This window comes from Oxyura jamaicensis, chromosome 2, assembly GCF_011077185.1.
Source record: "Oxyura jamaicensis isolate SHBP4307 breed ruddy duck chromosome 2, BPBGC_Ojam_1.0, whole genome shotgun sequence".
Classification (NCBI taxonomy): Eukaryota; Metazoa; Chordata; class Aves; order Anseriformes; family Anatidae; genus Oxyura; species Oxyura jamaicensis.
In genome coordinates this window covers 111,238,439-111,256,259 of record NC_048894.1, presented here as the reverse complement: position 1 = coordinate 111,256,259, position 17,821 = coordinate 111,238,439, and the positions used below count along the sequence as shown (strand labels likewise).

Here is a 17,821-nt window from a genome sequence, read left to right as displayed (position 1 = left end):
TGTAGGCATTGTAGGATGCTTTAGAAAAGCCCTGTGCGTGTTCAGTTGAAACTTCTTGGTTGAAGAGAGTTAATAAATACGTAGCAGTATGCGTGAGGGAGCCATCAACGAAGTTGCTCCACCAAAAATAACTTACTTTGTATGACTGGCTTACAATTTAGGACTAGTGATTATTCCATCTCAGAATAGTGTTTTTTACTCTTCCTCATAATATTCCCATGCTGTATTTTCAGTACTCTGTCAAACTTGAAAATTATTCATTAGAAATTAGGCAGAAAGATACTCAAAAGGCTTCTGTTCAAAACAAATAATTGTTCCTGAAGTGGCCTTGGGGAATAAAGAATGAAGTGGTATCTAACCAAGTTATAGGTTCAAGAACAAGAGTAAAATCTCTTCTCAGAGCAAGAGCTAGTACCATTGCCTGCACGTAACGTCACAGTAAGCTTTCACATTCAGTCCCAACTTTGCCAAATTTTTACAGTTTAGGTTCAGATTTTCTCCATCTCAAATGTCTGCTTCAAGGTTGAATATTTTGTGGAAGCTTCACAGAAGTGGAGAATCACTTCTGACAGTGGGGTGAAAAATCACAGTCTTTAAGATAGTTTAGCGTAGCACAAAACCATTAGTAAATAGAACACTTGATATGTAAATCATGGAATGGTTTGGTTGCAAGGGACTTCTAAAGATCAGCTAATCCAGCCCCATTGCATTAGAGAATGTCTTTGAAGCTGGTCCATTATGCCAGTAAGGTGCTGTTTGCTTTTGCTGTTTCACTGAAAATATTGTCCAAAATTAGTCAATTTTCAACTGTCCGTTGGGGTAGGGAACGTCCTTCTAAAGATGTGCATGGTTGTTAGGTATTGGTAGTGAAGATTTCTGACCTAGGAGTATTCCAAGACAGGTTTACTTAATACCTTTCTGCCATATTCTACTCTTGCTTGTTTCCTTTGTTCTGAGATTTGTTAGCAAATTCGTGGAAATGTTTGTGTATCTTCCCTCTCCCGTGACTCCGAATGGCAGTGAAGTCTGTGGTAAGTCTGTTGAGACCATGATAGATGCAAGTAGGTGGCCAAGATTTCTTAATCAGTAGTGTGTGCTGCCATTCAGAATGAAACAGTTTCAGAACTTGAGTATTTCTGTCAGGAAGCATTTGTGAACCCCTAAGCATGCTTTTTCTTTCTCTTATGAAGAGGTGATCCATGTTGAGAATGAGAGATTCTTCTTTTTCTGTCAGTTATTAACAGCACCAGCTTAATATAATGTAAATAAAATAATGTAAATAATATAAAATACGCATTCTGAAAGATAAAGGTCTCAGCATCTTAGGTTGGCTGTTAAATGTTTTTCACCTTGATCTTTCCCTGCATGGGTTCCCCGTCTGCAAAGGAGTGAGTTGGATGGAGAGGTTATAACGCCATCTGATTTCACGGGAGTGCTGTGAAAGCATCTTCATTGCAAAGATTTGGGCATTATACTTATGAGTGCCATAAGAAAGCCCATGTGTAAATTAATAATTCTGTCCTCATAGCAGTGTTTGAATAGGCATGGCATCTCACATGGAACAGTTGGGAGGAGAAAAATGTTGAATAGCTTTTCAGTGAATAATATCTACTGTTACTGAAAGAGGCCAGGACTTGTAGGAAAAAAGTGTGCTATTACGTAGCAGGAGACACCATAACATGCAAAAACGTTTGATCTGAGTGTTTTTAACATAACACTTTATGTGCAGTTTCTAGCAAAGCATCTTACTGTATATACACTTTGTGAGGTAGATGCTATTGGTAGGAAAAAATTAGCAAGTGCTAATTAAGGAATATAATGCATAGTAACAATGTAATGCATAGTAACAAAACCCACTGTTGGATTTACTTTCGGTCTCCTCCATGCTCATTATTGATTTGTACTAGTTTATAAAATTCTAGCCAGAGAAGTGTCTTAAATGAGAAGCAGAGTTTTCACAGTATCGTTTGTAGTCAGCTTAGTTACAAGAAAAATTTAAATCATTTCAGAATTAAGAAGCAGAATGTTTAAAGCGGAAGATTTTGTGGGTGACCCTCAACGAAAAAGCTACCATAGCAGTCTGGAAAAGATAGGAAGCAGCAGGAGTTGATTGGAAGAAGCTCTTTTTTATGGGTGCATTTCTTCTTTTGTATGGTGAGCTACTTAGGTTTAGTTGCATGAAATATGGGGGGGAAGCCAAACTGGTTTCCTTTTAACAGCTGAAGTTTGCACAGAAATGGGTTGTTGACTCGGTCGTTTGCAGAAGACTAATTGTGGAGTCTGACCTTTTTTTATGAGAGTCTCATTTATATTAACTTATGAAACTTCCACTAAAGTTTTAGAGCTCTTTTGATTACAAGTTAATATGAAGAGATCGCAGAGATCGCTTACTAGGCTAGTGGGGAATCCCTTTTGTTATCCACACAGAGAAAGGAACAGAAAGATGGGAAGGAACATCCAAAGTTATATGAAATACAAACATATTCAGGGTATGACAGATCATGATGAAATGTTTTCTGAGGTTGAAGATCTCTAGTGAGTGTCCTTCCATCTGTTCATTCCCATGTGAGCGAAGTCTGTTAGTTTCAATATCTCAGCTGCTTACGGTAGCTGTGGTGGATGGACAAAGCAGAGCAGTCTTTTTTTTTTTTGATATCTAACCTATTCAGGAAAAATAAAATTTTCACATTCTGAAATATAAGTGTGCTATTGCTGGCTGTATAGGATGTCTAGCTGTAGGAGACACTGCAGTTCTTCTCATGTCTTGGAAAAAAACAGATATAAACAGGTGTCGTGGTTCTGTCATCTTCCTTGAGGGACATGGAAGGCAACAATGGTAACTGATGGATTTATTTTTTTGACATGTTTTAATCTTATTTATTTATTTATTTTCTCTTAAATGACATCTTAAATAATGGTTCAGCTTGAGAAAAACTTTGTGGGTAAGAAATGTTTCACTAACCTATAATTTTTAGTCTAATTCATAGCAGTAGCAAAAAAACAATACATCCTGGAAGCCTTTTGTGAAAGTGTTTAAACTTCTTCAAGTTTAAAACAATGTTAGGATTTTGGTTTGACAAAGGTATCTGAATTCTAACTTCTCTCAAGAATCTTGAGAAAGTTGAAACTTAAATTTACCCTTTGGCAGAGTTTCTAAAGCTAGCTCTTGGAAGTACTATCATCAGCATCTATGTTTGAAAATAAGTAGTTACTGTATATTTTAGCAACCCTAAAGGAAAACAATGACAAAAAAGGTTTTGTTGAGGGCTGCTATATTGCTAGGTTTACATGCTGTTATTTACACAACAGTGGACACAAAGGCAAGATTTAGCACCTAGCAGGGTACATTTTGCTAATACTCTAGATGTGAATATCTGATTGCTTTATTGGTATCTGTGCACATTGTGAAATATTGTAAGAATAGACTTTTTAGCAGTAAGAACTGCATATTTAAGACTGAAGGAACAACAGTTTATTTTGCTTGTTGGTTATAGCCAGCCTTTCCTTTAGCTTTTCAGTCAGAGCAGCAGAGCTGTTTGTGAGTATGGTTCCTCATTGTTCTGCTCCTCCTCCAGATGTTTCAACTACGTCAGTTATTCCTGTGCTCTCATAACATGTGCCTCCGGTATCTGAGTTTCAGCAAAAGAGACAATGCTGAAGAGGCACGTTAAACACCTAAGCTTTTCTGCAGCTTGTTCATCCTTAGTGCACTTCGCAGATTTGTGAGATTTATTGGGGCCTATTTCTAGTTTATATTTCTGTTTCTCCCCTTTTGCTTTGTGTATGACTATGTTGACAGGTTCTTTAAGTAATTTCTTGCCACAAGATTAGCTGGAACGATAAGAAGATCCAGTACCCAACCTATTGTTATTTAAATCCTCATACCTTTTCTTCCCTTCTTGGCTGGAGCAAGGACAGGGTTTTCTTGTCTAGTAGGTGTAGAAGACTCTGAATTGAGCAGTTGAGGAGAATATTGTGCATTCATAATAACACAGACTTTAAATTTAAACTTAACGTTGAATAGTTCGTTTTTTACCTGTTGCCTGACTTTCTTTATACATTGACTTACTTTGCAAGCATGATCTGGGTTTACACTGTGCATTTTTCAAATGCCTGTTTAATGTCTACCCAAAATACCTTCACTCTTCATAGGCCATACTGTATGAATTCCTGGTATCTGTTTCTTTAGACTTTCATTCCAAGAATGATTCCAATATATTGACATGTGAAGGCAGCCTCCTCAATGTACAGAATCGCTTGTAGGGCATATCTGGGTTTGCACTACCAAACTTGCAGTCGTTCCTTGGAAGTACAGTGGTCTGCCTCTGTACTTGCATATTCACCACGACAGCCCTACACAGTATTTTCTTAAGCTCATTTTGGATGCCATGCAAATCACATATTTTGTCCACCTGGAATAAACAGTTCTAGAAATTTGCTGGAGAATAATGGTTTCTGAAATGAATTTTTGAGATCAGTGAACATTTTTTTGAACTTCTCTGTGTGATGTCTTATGATTTCTTCCAGATTTGGAGATGACTTCTACTGAATATAGTTTGTTTTGACCTGATTGCAATTTCAGGAGCTATAATTTAAGTGGGGTATAAAAATGTGTGCTATAAATATCAGTAACTCTTAAATTACAAACTAACGATCTCAAGACTTGGACCTAAGCTTTGTGAAGGGGTCTTCTTAGTTACAGTTCTGCCATATAAGTGTTAAATACTGAATACAGGTAGTTTTACTGTAGGCTTTTTCAAAAGAAAAAGCAAATTCCAAGTTCTCTCTCTCCTCAAAAGTCCTGCATAAAATGGTTCTGTTGCGTGAGCTGATGGAGACCACATTCTTCTCCTAGGTATCTTCATAGTAGGAGAGAGCTGTTGAACCAAACTGGAAGGAGGCCAGGCGTGCAGTTATTAACACAGTGCACAGTCTGATACAGGGTTGTGAATTCTCATTGTGGCTCTACAAAGCGTTAATGAAGTTCTAATTTAAAAAGCAAACAGAAAACCTCTACATTGCACCATGGGGACCCAACACATTTTATCACATTGTATTGTGACTAATATTAATATTGTTAATTAACAAGCTTTCTTGAGATCTAGGAATATTACGACAACAAGTTCTTATTTTTTTTTTCAAGGCTGCCTAATCTTTTTCAGTACCTCTAAACAGGAAATCAGTGAAATGGAATGATCTAAATTACCTACTTGTTCAGAAGATCAAAAAACGAATTATATTTTAAGTGAAAAATAATTACAGTGTCTCAATTTAGAATGTGTTTTTTTTTAACTTTAATATTGGCACACGGAAACTGTCATGCTGAAGAACAGAAGCAGAACTAGATCGTCTTAAGAGCGGCCAATATTTATCTTCAGAGGAAAATTAAGCTTAACGTAACGAAGGCCACTTCACTTCTCACTGAGAGATTCCACACAGGGGTTTAATGGGATTTAACTAACGCACTTTGAATTCATACCATTAATTAATTTGGCTTAACTTACTCTTGTAACCCCACACAGAGAGGGCCTAAGTGACTGTATTCCCGTCCTTATGTAAATCCATTGTCGCTACTGACTATACCTAGCCAATTTGCTAGTGCTGCTGTTTCTGTATAGGACTTTCTGCTTGTGCTCCAGCACCTAGTTATTAAAAAATAAAAATAAAAAATGCAATGGCAGAACTTACCTAATTTTACTCTATGCTACCTTCCTTTTTGTCTTGATAGGGAGAGACAAGGAGTAGCTGAACTAGTTTAATGTTTTGATTTGTTCTGTTTTTTTTACTGAGACTAATTTGCGTCTTTGTGGTGTATTTTAAAAAGCGCTTAGGGTTTCACCATTACAAAATGTGTAATGTGCATTAATTTGTTTGAATTAGCATATTATAAAAACGTTGTTTAAAAAGTGTAGCTCATTGTTACAACTCTTCCCTTCTCGTATTTTTAATACTGAAATAACTCTTGCGAAGTGGTGCTTCAGAGGAAGTGAGGAAGCTATACTTTTTAAAAGTTATGTCAACATAACTTGCAATCACATAATAAAATGGCTTAATCATCATTTTCATTGCTATGTGGTGTCAGTGGGGCACTCTTTAACTGTCTGCTTTCAGTACTGGTTTGCGTTTCTCCAAGTCTTAGCCACATTTTCTTGGTTGGTAAGACATGGACAGTGCTTAATCTCTGCTGGTCTCTTCCTGTGGCTCGTAGAAACTTTCTGCAGCTTCGTATGGAAAATTTTTCTAACAGGTCTTGTGGGTCTTTCTTCATAATGCATATTGTGTGATTGTCTGACTCGATACAAGTGGTTAGTCTTTATAGGCTAGATAAAATTGTTTGTTTTGTGATAACAGCTAGGTGGTTTGTTCATGAACTATAACAACTATATGTGTATTAAAACTATGCCCTGCGGAATTTGTAATGTTAAATAATGTTTCTAGAACTTGTCAAGTTTCCACCATCAGGTATTCACCTATGCATTCTTTGAAGATGAACAAACAATATCAAAAGGGAAGAAGAATGTTTCAGTGTAGCTGAAAGCAGTTTTGCTTAGGCTCAGTTCTATTTTGTAACTTGGTTACTGAATTGATTGCCTACATTCACTGCATACCTGTCTGCCCAGAAACAACCACTCCTTCTGAGAGCATTAGAAGCATAGATTTTTTTTTTGATCTGTTTTTAAGTTGAGTTTTCCCTGATAGATTTTTTTTTTTTAAAGATTTAATGACAAATCAAGCGTTACAGAAAACATTTGCTGTTTTTGTCTTGCAGGTCCAATGATGCACCAGCAGCCTCCTTCCCAGCAATACAACATGCCGCAAGCAGGTGGCCAGCATTACCAGGGACAGCAGCCACCTATGGGAATGATGGGCCAAGTTAACCAAGGAAATCACATGATGGGTCAGAGACAGATTCCTCCATACAGACCACCACAGCAAGGTAGGACTTCACTTCAGTGTTCTTACATGGATTTTAAATAACCATTTAAAAAAATATTTTGAATCACATTCTTGCTTACACCAGATTTCAGTCAAATCATTGGGTGTCCAAGTTACACACTGTTTGCATACTCTTTTTGTTATCTTTGTAAGGGTGATTCTTGAAGAACAGGTTACTGGTATCACCATGAAACATGAAGGCGAGTGTTTCTTTTGAGTTCTTTCTAACAAAAAGTATCTAAAAATATGCATCTGATACGCTGATGCAGAATTCTGTTTTGATACTAAAGTGATAGGTACAGAAAAGAAACGAAGTACATGTTTGGTTCTGAATTTGCTCAATTACAAAAAAAAAAAAAAAAAAAAGGAACAGTTGTGCAGTATTGCTTTTTAGTTTTTCCCAGTCCTTTTAGAAAAGGAGTAACTTTATTTTTAACCCCTTGGGGATATTATATGCATGTTCCTAAAATGAGCTCAGAACTGAAGTTTGATACGTGTATACATGCTTAATCTAGCGCAGCCAAACATCTGTGTGTGTATATATGTAGATGTATTTTTAAGAAAAAAAGTCAATTGGAATACATGTTGTCTGAAATGCAGCGATATATGGGTGGGGAGTACATTTGAGAAATATTTCTCATAGTAAAATCAGAAAATAGCAGGCTTTATAATAGAGAAAACAAGTTATTTACGTATTGACTGGTTGTGGTTTTTCAGGCCCACCACAGCAGTACTCAGGCCAGGAAGACTATTATGGGGACCAATACAGTCATGGTGGACAAGGTCCTCCAGAAGGCATGAACCAGCAATATTACCCTGATGGTAATCTCTCATAAATGTTAACTTTCCCGTTTTCTATACCTGCCCAATATCAAACATAGACAAATGCCCAAAGTTAGGGAAGGGGACAGCAATAGTAATTGAATATCATACCTCACATTTAGAAAAGCTTCCAAATTCAGAATTGTTACTGCAGTTTAAGTTACTGTGACTAGTTAAATACTCTGAGGAAGTTGTAAAATCAATTTGCAATAATCCTATCTGAAACTATAACAATAGTTTTAGTATTTCAAAATGAAAGTTCTGTAATTGGTGTATCTAAGGAACCCTCTATGCTTTTAGCATAACTAGTATAATGGAGATTAATTAAAAGTTATCATAACTTTATTATACATAAGAAAGGGGGTGATATCCTTTTATTTAGGAGTCTATTGAAATGGAAAAACTTTCTTAAAAGTTTTTTTCTGTAAATGTTCTATTTTTTAAGTTAGTGCTTAGTTCTAATGCTGCACAAATGTATTATTGCAGCTATTGGTATGGGCCTTTAGCGTAATTTTTACAAAGGAATAAAATGGTCCCTGCCCTGAGGATCTTGTAATTGTGAATCCTCTTTAGAACTCCCCCCAGTGCTTTCAAGACAAGACCATAACTTTGAACTTTATAAATCTCTCCATCTACCTCATGGAACTTAGAGTTCTGAAAGCTATTGGATTGTGTTATAAGTTAGAAAAGTTGTGAATAACCTGTTTTTAGGCTGAGCAAAGGCTGGGAGCAAAAAATATGTTGACTCATGACTACTGTGAGAACCATGTGTGCAACTTAATGGTATCTTACAAAGTTCAAGGAATGTGGTAGATATTAATGTCTAAGGGGAAAAAAAAGTGAAACATATGAAGCAAAGTTAAGCAATTGCCAAAGCAACTACTCATTGCAAATAGAAGGATACAAGTTAGTTTTCTGAATTTTAAATTCTATTAAAGTGACTTTAAGATGCATCAAGCTATATGTATAGATGTTTACAGGTGTTATTTTTGGAGCTAAATGTGCAATTATTTTGCAAGTTGCATAGCTTGTAATTATTAACCTTCTCTTTTGGAACTTGTGTTACACAAGAACTTGGAATGGTTATGATCAATTTACTGTAGTAAGGGCAATTGGACGTTACCATTGACAGCTCTGTGGCAGCACTGATGAATTCAAAGACCTATTCCTTCTAAAGATTCATTTCTAATCACTGCCTCATTATTTCCTCTTCAATAGAATTTAAAGAGCATATATTTTAAGACTTGTGTTAATGGTTATATATTTATATTAGATTCAGTCAGTGAAGTATTGTAGAGCTCCAGAACTAATTACTAATTAGTTTTAAAACTGTTTTCTCCTAGACTACCTTATTGATATAATTTTATTCCAGATTTATACACAATTTTGGCTTGTTCTCTTGACCAGGGTAACAATGCAATGTATTGTCATCTGTATGACACATTTGTTCTTAAAGCAACGAAGAGGTAGGGTACTTACTGAATGTGTAGGTTTCGTAATCAGAGATATCTGTAGTATCCAAAAAGGAAAGCTTGTTTGTAGTGATTCTACTCAGGATTGGAATGTAAGAGGAAAAGCTTACTGTTACGCCTCGTAGGAATTCTGTCTGTAGGGAAAAGTTGACCTTGAGAATGTTATTTTTCTGTCACTTCAAAATTTAATGTAGACCGTGGTTCATAACTTCATTGAGCTTTATTTGTTATATTTCACACTGCTTTTAGCATATGCTTTTGAATTGGAGATCAGCAGAACAGGTGTTAGACAAAGTATGATAATTGCTTTCTTTGTTCATTCTAATTTAATTCAGGTTATTTACATGTGAAAGGCCTAAATGCTTTCATTTTTTTTTTTGAGTGAAAGATAAAGTACTTTTTTTTCCCCCAACAAGGATTATCAGAAGGTTAAGACCATCCCTTGCTGTGATGTTGCTAAAACTAGTGCTTTAAGCCTTTTTTTCCTGTCACATGTTAATTCAATATGAAAGGAAATCATATTAATAAATCTTTGGCTAATACAATTGAAAATTATTTTTCATGTATATCCAGTTGAAAACTTTTTTTCCTTTTTCTGAGAAATGAAATATTCTTAGGGTTTTCACTCAGAGGCCATTAACGTTTCTTCCTGTCTCTTGTCGAATTGATGTAGGTCATAATGATTACGGTTATCAGCAACCGTCGTATCCTGAACAAGGCTACGATAGGCCTTATGAGGATTCCTCACAACATTACTACGAAGGAGGTATCTATATACCTTCACACACATACGCACATACATTCCCTTTCCTCCCCCACCCGCAACGGGAACAAAAATTCCTGCACAACACAACTTATACCCATGCAAAGCTCTTGTAGAGTACTAGTTGCTGGCTGTCTTGAAAATTGCAGGGAACTTGAAGCATTCAGAATAATTTCTTGCAAACACCTAAAATATATAACCACAATTTGCCATTTCTAACAACAGTAAAATGACTAAAACACTTTAGAGATTTTTTTAATCTCAATGGAAATTTTTATTTAAACATAAATTTGTTGGTTCAGTTGTATCTCTTTTTGTGTGTGTATATATTTTGTATAATTATAGTGCCGTTAGGAAACAGCTTGCTGATCTTGTGTAGCTAGTCTGTGCTCTTGTAGCTGTCCTTAATTTTGTCTTTTTTTTTTTATTTTATTTAGCATAGTCATGATCTTATGACTGTGATGTTCCAGTAAATGTAATGCTCGTTTGGCAGAGATGCTGAAAATGCTGCAGTTCAACTTTGCAAAATTGGCTTTAACTGCAGTTTGTTTGGCCGAATTCCTTCTGTTTGGTTTGAGTTTTCTTTGTTTTGTTCAGTTTTTGAAATCAATATTGCATTTTCATTTTGTTCTTGTGTTGTTGGCTGTGCATCTTAGAAGGAAAAATATTTAATAAAAGTAAGTATCTTCAGTTGTTCTTTTCTTTCTTGCAATCATCTTACAGGAAACTCACAATATGGTCAGCAGCAAGATGCATATCAAGGACCACCCCAACAGCAGGGTTATCCACCACAGCAGCAGCAATATCCAGGCCAACAAGGCTATCCTGGACAGCAGCAGGGTTATGGTAAGAGCCTGAGGGTGCAGACAGTAATCGCAGGAAAGACTAACTGATCCGCATACGTTATTCTCTCCTTGTTTTACTGGGTTGGAAAGCTAAGCTTGTATAAGACACACGTTTCAATAGACCAAAACAAAGTGTAGAAGAAAGTATCTGTTGGGAAATAGGTCTGTTGGCAAGCTTGAACGATGTGGTTGCACAGAAAGCTGAACAGTGCTCAGATAACATTTTCACAAGCGTCTGTAATTTAGAAAGGGTTTGCTCTTTTCTGTCCTCTGTAGGTGAACACAGAATCCAGAGGGCACAAGGATGGCACAGAGGCATGTTTACCCCTTTACCTCTGGATTTGGCATTTGGAACAAGATTTTCTTAAAAACAAACAATTGAAAAATTTCAACAAACATAAACGAATCATTCTATTAAAGTTCTGGTACTCATCAGTAGAGAAATGAATAGGAGCATTACCTATGATGCTTTCTAAGAATTTGTCTTAGAAATATTTGCACTGGTAGTGCAAACCTTGTAATAATGTATGTCAGGATTGAGAAACCCTCTGTCACAAGTGAGACGATGTATCCTTTGGATTCAAGGAGAACCTCCCAAACAGGAAACTTAGAATAGTAGAGTAGTATGGAATTTTTGTGCGTTATTTTTGAAAGCTGTGAGAAAATCATACTGAAAATACTGATCTTAAGTTTTTGCTTGATAGCGTATTGTAAAGCTGTACATATTTATCTTAAAAGATCCATCTGGTGAGAAGGAATCTCTGAAATCTAGTTCCACACATTCTGACTTTTAGGTTTGTGGTAGGCTTATATGCTAAGACTTCCAGCATTGTGGGTATACATGGAATTCCATAGCTGACTTCTTTACCACGGAGATAAAATCCCAGGTTTGCATTAGATCCAGTTATGTTGAGACAGAGTTAAGTTTTAAGGGGATCCACAGGGATTTTGAAAAATTCCTCCTTTTGGATGTTACGGATAAATTAATAGTTCTAAAAGGTTTGTATACTTAAATTCTGATAAGCTTAGCATAAGAATGGACTGAAGATCTACCTAGCTTGCTATTTTGAGTGTTGTCAGAAAAGAAAAATTTTATTCTGAAAATTTAGGTTAAGAAATAGTAGAGGAAAGGGATGAAGATATCCATTGGAGCTACTTACAGCATTTTTAAACAAACAAAATCAATTTATTTTTAAAAGCAGAAATAGATATTGAAGTCCCAAATTAATAGATTCCATTTTTATTTTATAAAATCTATCACTGAATATTTAGAATTCAACCATAAAGAATTACCATGAATAAATAAAAGCTAAGTTTCATTTGTCAGATGAACACAGCACATTTTAGGATATAGTACCCTTGCTCTATTTAATATTTAATTGCTTTCTAATTTGCAAAAATAAATCAGCATCCCAGTCATCATTATAAATCTCTAAGATTTTTGTCCCGCTGTTCAAAGCTGAAACGGCATAGTTCAAGGAGATTTGAGGCCTGAAGAGAATGGTAATAGGCTGTGGAGCTTTGCTTTTTAGGTCATCTTTGACCGTCTCAGAGATCCAGAATTACTAAGTTACCAGCTGATGTGGTTTTGGTTTTAAAGAAGGCTGATCTGCGGAGTCACAGCTCTTCCTGATTATGCCAGTTTTTAAGGCGTGGTGTTGAAATAGCTAGTGTCACTGAAATACTCAGTACTTCATATCTCCCAAGGCAGGAGGGGATGAGGTTAATTTTGTTTGGAATGTGTCTGCGCTGCTTGATGGTAGCAATGTGCAGCTTCCCATGGTAGACTGGCTGAGTCCCTGTGAATAGTGACAGAGTTTGTCCTGACAAAAGAGCTGCTTCCTTTAACAGCCAAAAAAGGCTGGAACCGAAGTTCTTTTCTATCCTATTCCTGGAAAGTTAAGATGACTAGAAGAGTAGGGAGTAGACGGTGCCCTTTTTTCATCCTACAATAGCATTTACCGGTTGTCACATCTCACATTTTATGCATGTAACTTGCTTGCCTGACATCCCATTTATGATTGCCTGCTGTGGTGTGAGAACTGACTTTTTGGCAGTGCAGCACTGCTGATCTCTTCAGAGAGTCCAAATACTAAATGCAGTTGATCATATGGCTGCTCCCGGCATTAGGAAGTTCTGAACTGGAGTAGCACACAGCAGGAGGAGAGTGTGTGTGTCCCCTAAGGGAAGGACGCTCATGTTTATAGTTTATCACTTCTTGCCTTGTTCTTCTCTGTTCTGTGACCTTATGTGTAGAACTATGTGCAGTGATAATTAAAAATAAAAATAAAAAATATATTAAATGGTTGGAGCACAGGCCATGTCAGGTAAAGTGTTTTTTAAGGGTGAGAAAAGGACCACTGAGCCCTAATGTGTTCTTAGATAGAAGACCTAGTTGCATGGCTGTGATACTTAGTCCTGCTCGGTTGTAAAAAAAAATCCAATGCTTTTCCTGTTTGTTTCCTAACTCCTTAAGCCATCCTTTTCTTTTTTCATTTCCATGTTAACATCCTCCAGGCCCTTCCCAGAGTGGTCCCGGACCTCAGTATCCCAATTACCCACAAGGACAAGGCCAGCAGTATGGGGGATACAGACCCACGCAGCCTGGGCCACCACAGCCACCACAGCAGAGGCCTTACGGATATGACCAGGTATTCTTTCATTCAGTCAGAAAGTTATGATTCTTACACATTCATTTGATAATTTTAGTTTCTTGTGACATTTAAACTGATGAATCTGAGGACATGGTCTCTCTGGGATGTATATATAGTTCTCATGGGTGTTGCTTCCAGGTGAGATATCCAGAAGCATTTGTCTAGAGGTGTGTTTAGTCATTCTTCTCTGAGTCTGCAAAGTTTAATGCAATTTGGCAAAGCGAGACCCTCCAGATGATACCTGTGGGCTGTAAAAATTAAGTCGATCTGTTTCATAGCCTAATGTGGAATGACAAATATGAAAACTGAGGTTCCTAAATCTCATGCTGGATCATTACTGCTTTGCAATAAAAATGATTTAATTGATTTTTCCACAAACAGAAATCCAGTAATCCTTGTTTCCAGTTGCAGAAGCACCACAGGTGTACAACTTTTTACTGTAGAGCTGTGTGAGGAGATAGCAAGCCTTCTTTGCACAGGTTTCCTCTGTCCTCTGAGCAGTATTAAAGGGACACTGAACATGGGAAAGAAGTGACCAGAAAATCAACTGTTTCTTCCCCATTGCTTTTAGAAGTTTAAAACAAGTAAGTTTAAGAGAGAGAAGTTGAAAACAAAAATACCTCATCAAAACACTAGGCTAGAGTTGTACTGGAGGACTCCTAGGGGGAAGAAAAACAAGAAGCACAATGCCATCTTACTAAAGTATAAAATACAGATGTTATTCCTATGGGATGTACTCAACTCTAAAAAAATCTAATCCTCGCAGTATAAAAAGTCCAGGAATGTAATTGACACATACAGTATTTTCCCTGCCATAAGTAACGTGTGTTTAGTTATCTCCATTTTAAGATACAGTTGAGATCTTAGTGTTCAAGAAAAATAAATTAAATCCTGGTATGTCAGTAGATCAGTTCAATATAAGAACTTTCCTTTAGAAGTGAGAGTAGCAACAATTACCCGCATTTCTAAAGGAGAGCAGCTGGCTCCTTCTCTCCAGAAATCAGAAAAGACCAGGAAGAAGAAACAGACAAAATTCTTCCAGTGTGGTAATTCAGAGATGCATTTCTAATTACTGAAACGAAAACAAGATGCTCATGCACTGAACTAATAGCTTCCTCATATAAACAGTGAGCTACATGAAAGTGCTTATGTTGTGGCGCGTGTAGAGTTAAGGAAACAGTTTCAGTTTGATTTTTTTTCTAGCTTTCTTTGCAATAGAAGTTGATAACCCTCTGTAGGTATGCTTTACTCCTTCAGTTTGTACAATCTAAGTTCTACAGGGAAACAGAATTATAAAAAACCTCTCCACACTTCTGTGCTAGCCGTTCCCAAAGGAATTGCATTGCTTAAATTCTCATCTGGTTTGAATTTTATCTGATTGGCATAATACAATGGAAAAAACTGACACTGTGACATAAAAATGAAATTTAAAGTATTGCCATATTGTGATGGTACTTAACATGGAATAGTGCTGAGGCTGCGCTTCAGAGAATGTTTCGTAGCATGCTCCTTGTTTCTACAAACCTTGAACCCTGTGGTGAAGGATCATGCTAAGCTTGAAGCACTGATGCTTTCACCTCTGCTCTCCTCTGCAGTATGTGATGTTATCAGTGATGGTGATAATTCTGTGAAATGGATTTATGGAATAATTGATTCTAGTACGATCGGCTTACTAATTCTTTGTGTACCTTGGTTTTTGAGCTACATATCGGTCTGTTCCGTGATGCTTGACAGATAAATATTTTAGGTATCTCTTGAAGCAGGTTAGTTTCCTAAATTGCTTGGATTCAGGTGACCTTGTCTTTTTAAAATAAGTTTTGAAGTTTAGGTGGGAAAGGATTACTGTCTTTCAGTTTTGGTGGTGGTCTGCAAATTTCACAGCAGTGTATTGAGTTTAAAGGCATACCATTCTGATCAAATGAGATCCCTGGCTTTAAATTCATTTCATCTTGCATTAAAACAAAGGATTTTTACTGAGGTGAATCTCTATACTTAGTCAACTCAGTTTACCATTTGTTGTTGTTTGTGTTCACCTCTTAGCATCATAGTTTGTTTGGAAGACCTTCTGGTTTGAGCTTTTAATACAGGATAATAAACCCTGTGGTCTAATTGTATGTTTTGAATTTTCTTTTTAGGGTCAGTATGGAAATTACCAACAGTGAAAAGTATTCACATTCCGGTAGGCAATATCTATTAGCAGCCATATTGTCTTCTCAGCACTGTGGACACCTTCCTGAGATGAGAACCTCCCAATCCATCTAGTTTTTGGAAAAATCTTGTGGCTGTTTTACGGTATACAGTCTTCATGGGTTAATTGTTAAAGACTGTAGATTCTCAGAAACTGATTTCACATCTCTACTCTAGATGGCAATATTGGACAGAAAATACGTGACATAACAATTTGCAGTGAGTTGAGAACTGTATATCAAATAGACTGTTACAGACTGAAAGGTGCGAACAGCTTTGTATGTTTATGAAGGTTATGGGAATTTAATATTTTTTCCACAGATTTTTTTTGTAGGGGAAAAGGGGAAATGCACACTTTTTACAGCAGCAATATTTTGTATATTATGTTTTTCATGTGGTAAATATGCAAGACAGTACACTACTCGCTGGGCAGGATAAGAAATCTACAGTTAAAAATGGGTAGGGGCATGGTAACTGCTTGATTGTGTAAGTCTCGAAATGGTGTACAATAAAGATAACAGTGAAAAAAGATGAAGAGCATCACACATCACTGATAGGTTCATGTACAAAGAATAAGAATCCCAGTTATCTAAATGGGAACATAATTAAGGACAGTATAGTCTTGTGCAAAGATTAATTTTTTAAGCTTTTCAATTTTTCTGAGTGAAGCATTTTTGTAAAAAAAAAAAAAAAGGTTTCTAACATAGTTTGACAATTTTCTGCGACATTTTTTGGGTAACAGGATAAACATTTGGGTTGTATTTCTCAAGTGTTTTGTCACAGCTTCACGTAAGCAAGCTGTAATCCCTCTTAATAATTGCAATAACAAAGAAAATGAGAAGTGTTAATTTTACTTGGCTTGAATATGCAAAGAACTTGAAAAAGAATATGGAGAACAGGACTGTATTCTATAAGTGTATTTTAACCTTTAGTTGAATAATTTGTATGTATCAAAATAGCCTAGAAGACTTCGTAAAACCTATCTAAACTTTCCTGAGTGGGAGTTAATATCTTTAGAAAGGGGGCATTTTGTGTGTGTGTCCATTTTTCTTATTGGTTAACATAAGACCAAGGGACGTTTTACAACATCAAATATAAAACCTATTGGTGAGGTAAATGCCAAATTTTGTTTTGAACTGCATTAATGCTTATAGTGTTGCATGTGACATAGAGGCAGCACCTTGATCAGTAGCATAGTACACAAAGAAAATGGGTTTGAGACTGTCCTGCAACTGTGTATCAGATAAATGAATACTCTTTTGTGCAGGAATGTGTATTCAAGAACTCCTGGCAGTGTTTATAAAGGACAAAATTTAAGACTAGCCCAGGAGTAAAATTGTATTTTTTCAGTTGGTGATCGTGTTAGGGGGGAAAAAAAAGGTGTCCATATTATGTATGGCAATATATATGGAAGACAAGATTTCCAATTTACTCATTTTTAAAGGGAAAACAATTTTTTCTTAAAGTTGTTTGATAGAAAATACACATCAAGATTTGAACAGATACGGCATGAGGAACATTATTATGAATGAAATGCTTGTAGGTTCTGTGCCAATTTTCCACCACTGTGTACTTCATTGCTATTTAAAACTGTACTCCATCAATTCTAACGGAAGAATAAATTATTTGTGATTTTAATTTTCTCATTTGTTTCTTTAAATTAGATCCCTATCACTCTGATGTCTCATCTGGAGACTCTGCTGTGGGTTTTTATTTTAGAGAAGTTTGGCCAGGATAACCAAACTGTATTTGCATTCTAGGACTTTATCAAAATTCTCTTGCCATAGCCAAGTTAATTAGAATTAACTGTTCAGTAATCAACATGTTGTGTAGGTTGTTTGTTACGAAATTCCTCCTCTGAAAATGAAGGTCCATGAGGCTATAATCAAGATGACTGAATTAGATAAATGAGTTGAGGAGGCAACAATGTGTTGAACCCAACCTGGTGTAGATATGTTATCTCATTTGAAATAAGCTCAACTGACATTAAGAAATAATTTGTCTTGCCAGCCCATCTTCTGTTGTCTTATTCTCCTTTTTAATGGAAACTAAAATTGCAATTTTAATAAGCAGAATTTCCTCCAGGGTTTCCCTCCTAGAGACTACTGCATTTTCAAGGTTTAATTGTTTTATAACGGTCCT

General features: G+C 36.2%; 1 protein-coding gene across 3 annotated transcripts in view; it reads left to right on the top strand.

The window, feature by feature from the left end:
* The window catches only part of SS18 (SS18 subunit of BAF chromatin remodeling complex), a 40,060-nt gene extending 22,743 nt beyond the window's left edge, over positions 1-17,317 (top strand). Inside the window, exons 6-11 of one of the 3 annotated variants that reach the window (XM_035317863.1) lie at positions 6,770-6,937; positions 7,654-7,758; positions 9,904-9,996; positions 10,717-10,839; positions 13,356-13,489; positions 15,628-17,317. In XM_035317863.1, the coding sequence (XP_035173754.1) occupies positions 6,770-6,937; positions 7,654-7,758; positions 9,904-9,996; positions 10,717-10,839; positions 13,356-13,489; positions 15,628-15,654 (650 nt within the window). In that variant the 3' untranslated portion in view covers positions 15,655-17,317. The remainder of the gene's footprint in view (positions 1-6,769; positions 6,938-7,653; positions 7,759-9,903; positions 9,997-10,716; positions 10,840-13,355; positions 13,490-15,627) is intronic. The other 2 variants (XM_035317864.1, XM_035317865.1) reach the window with 2 other exon arrangements.
* The last annotated feature ends 504 nt before the right edge of the window (positions 17,318-17,821 follow it).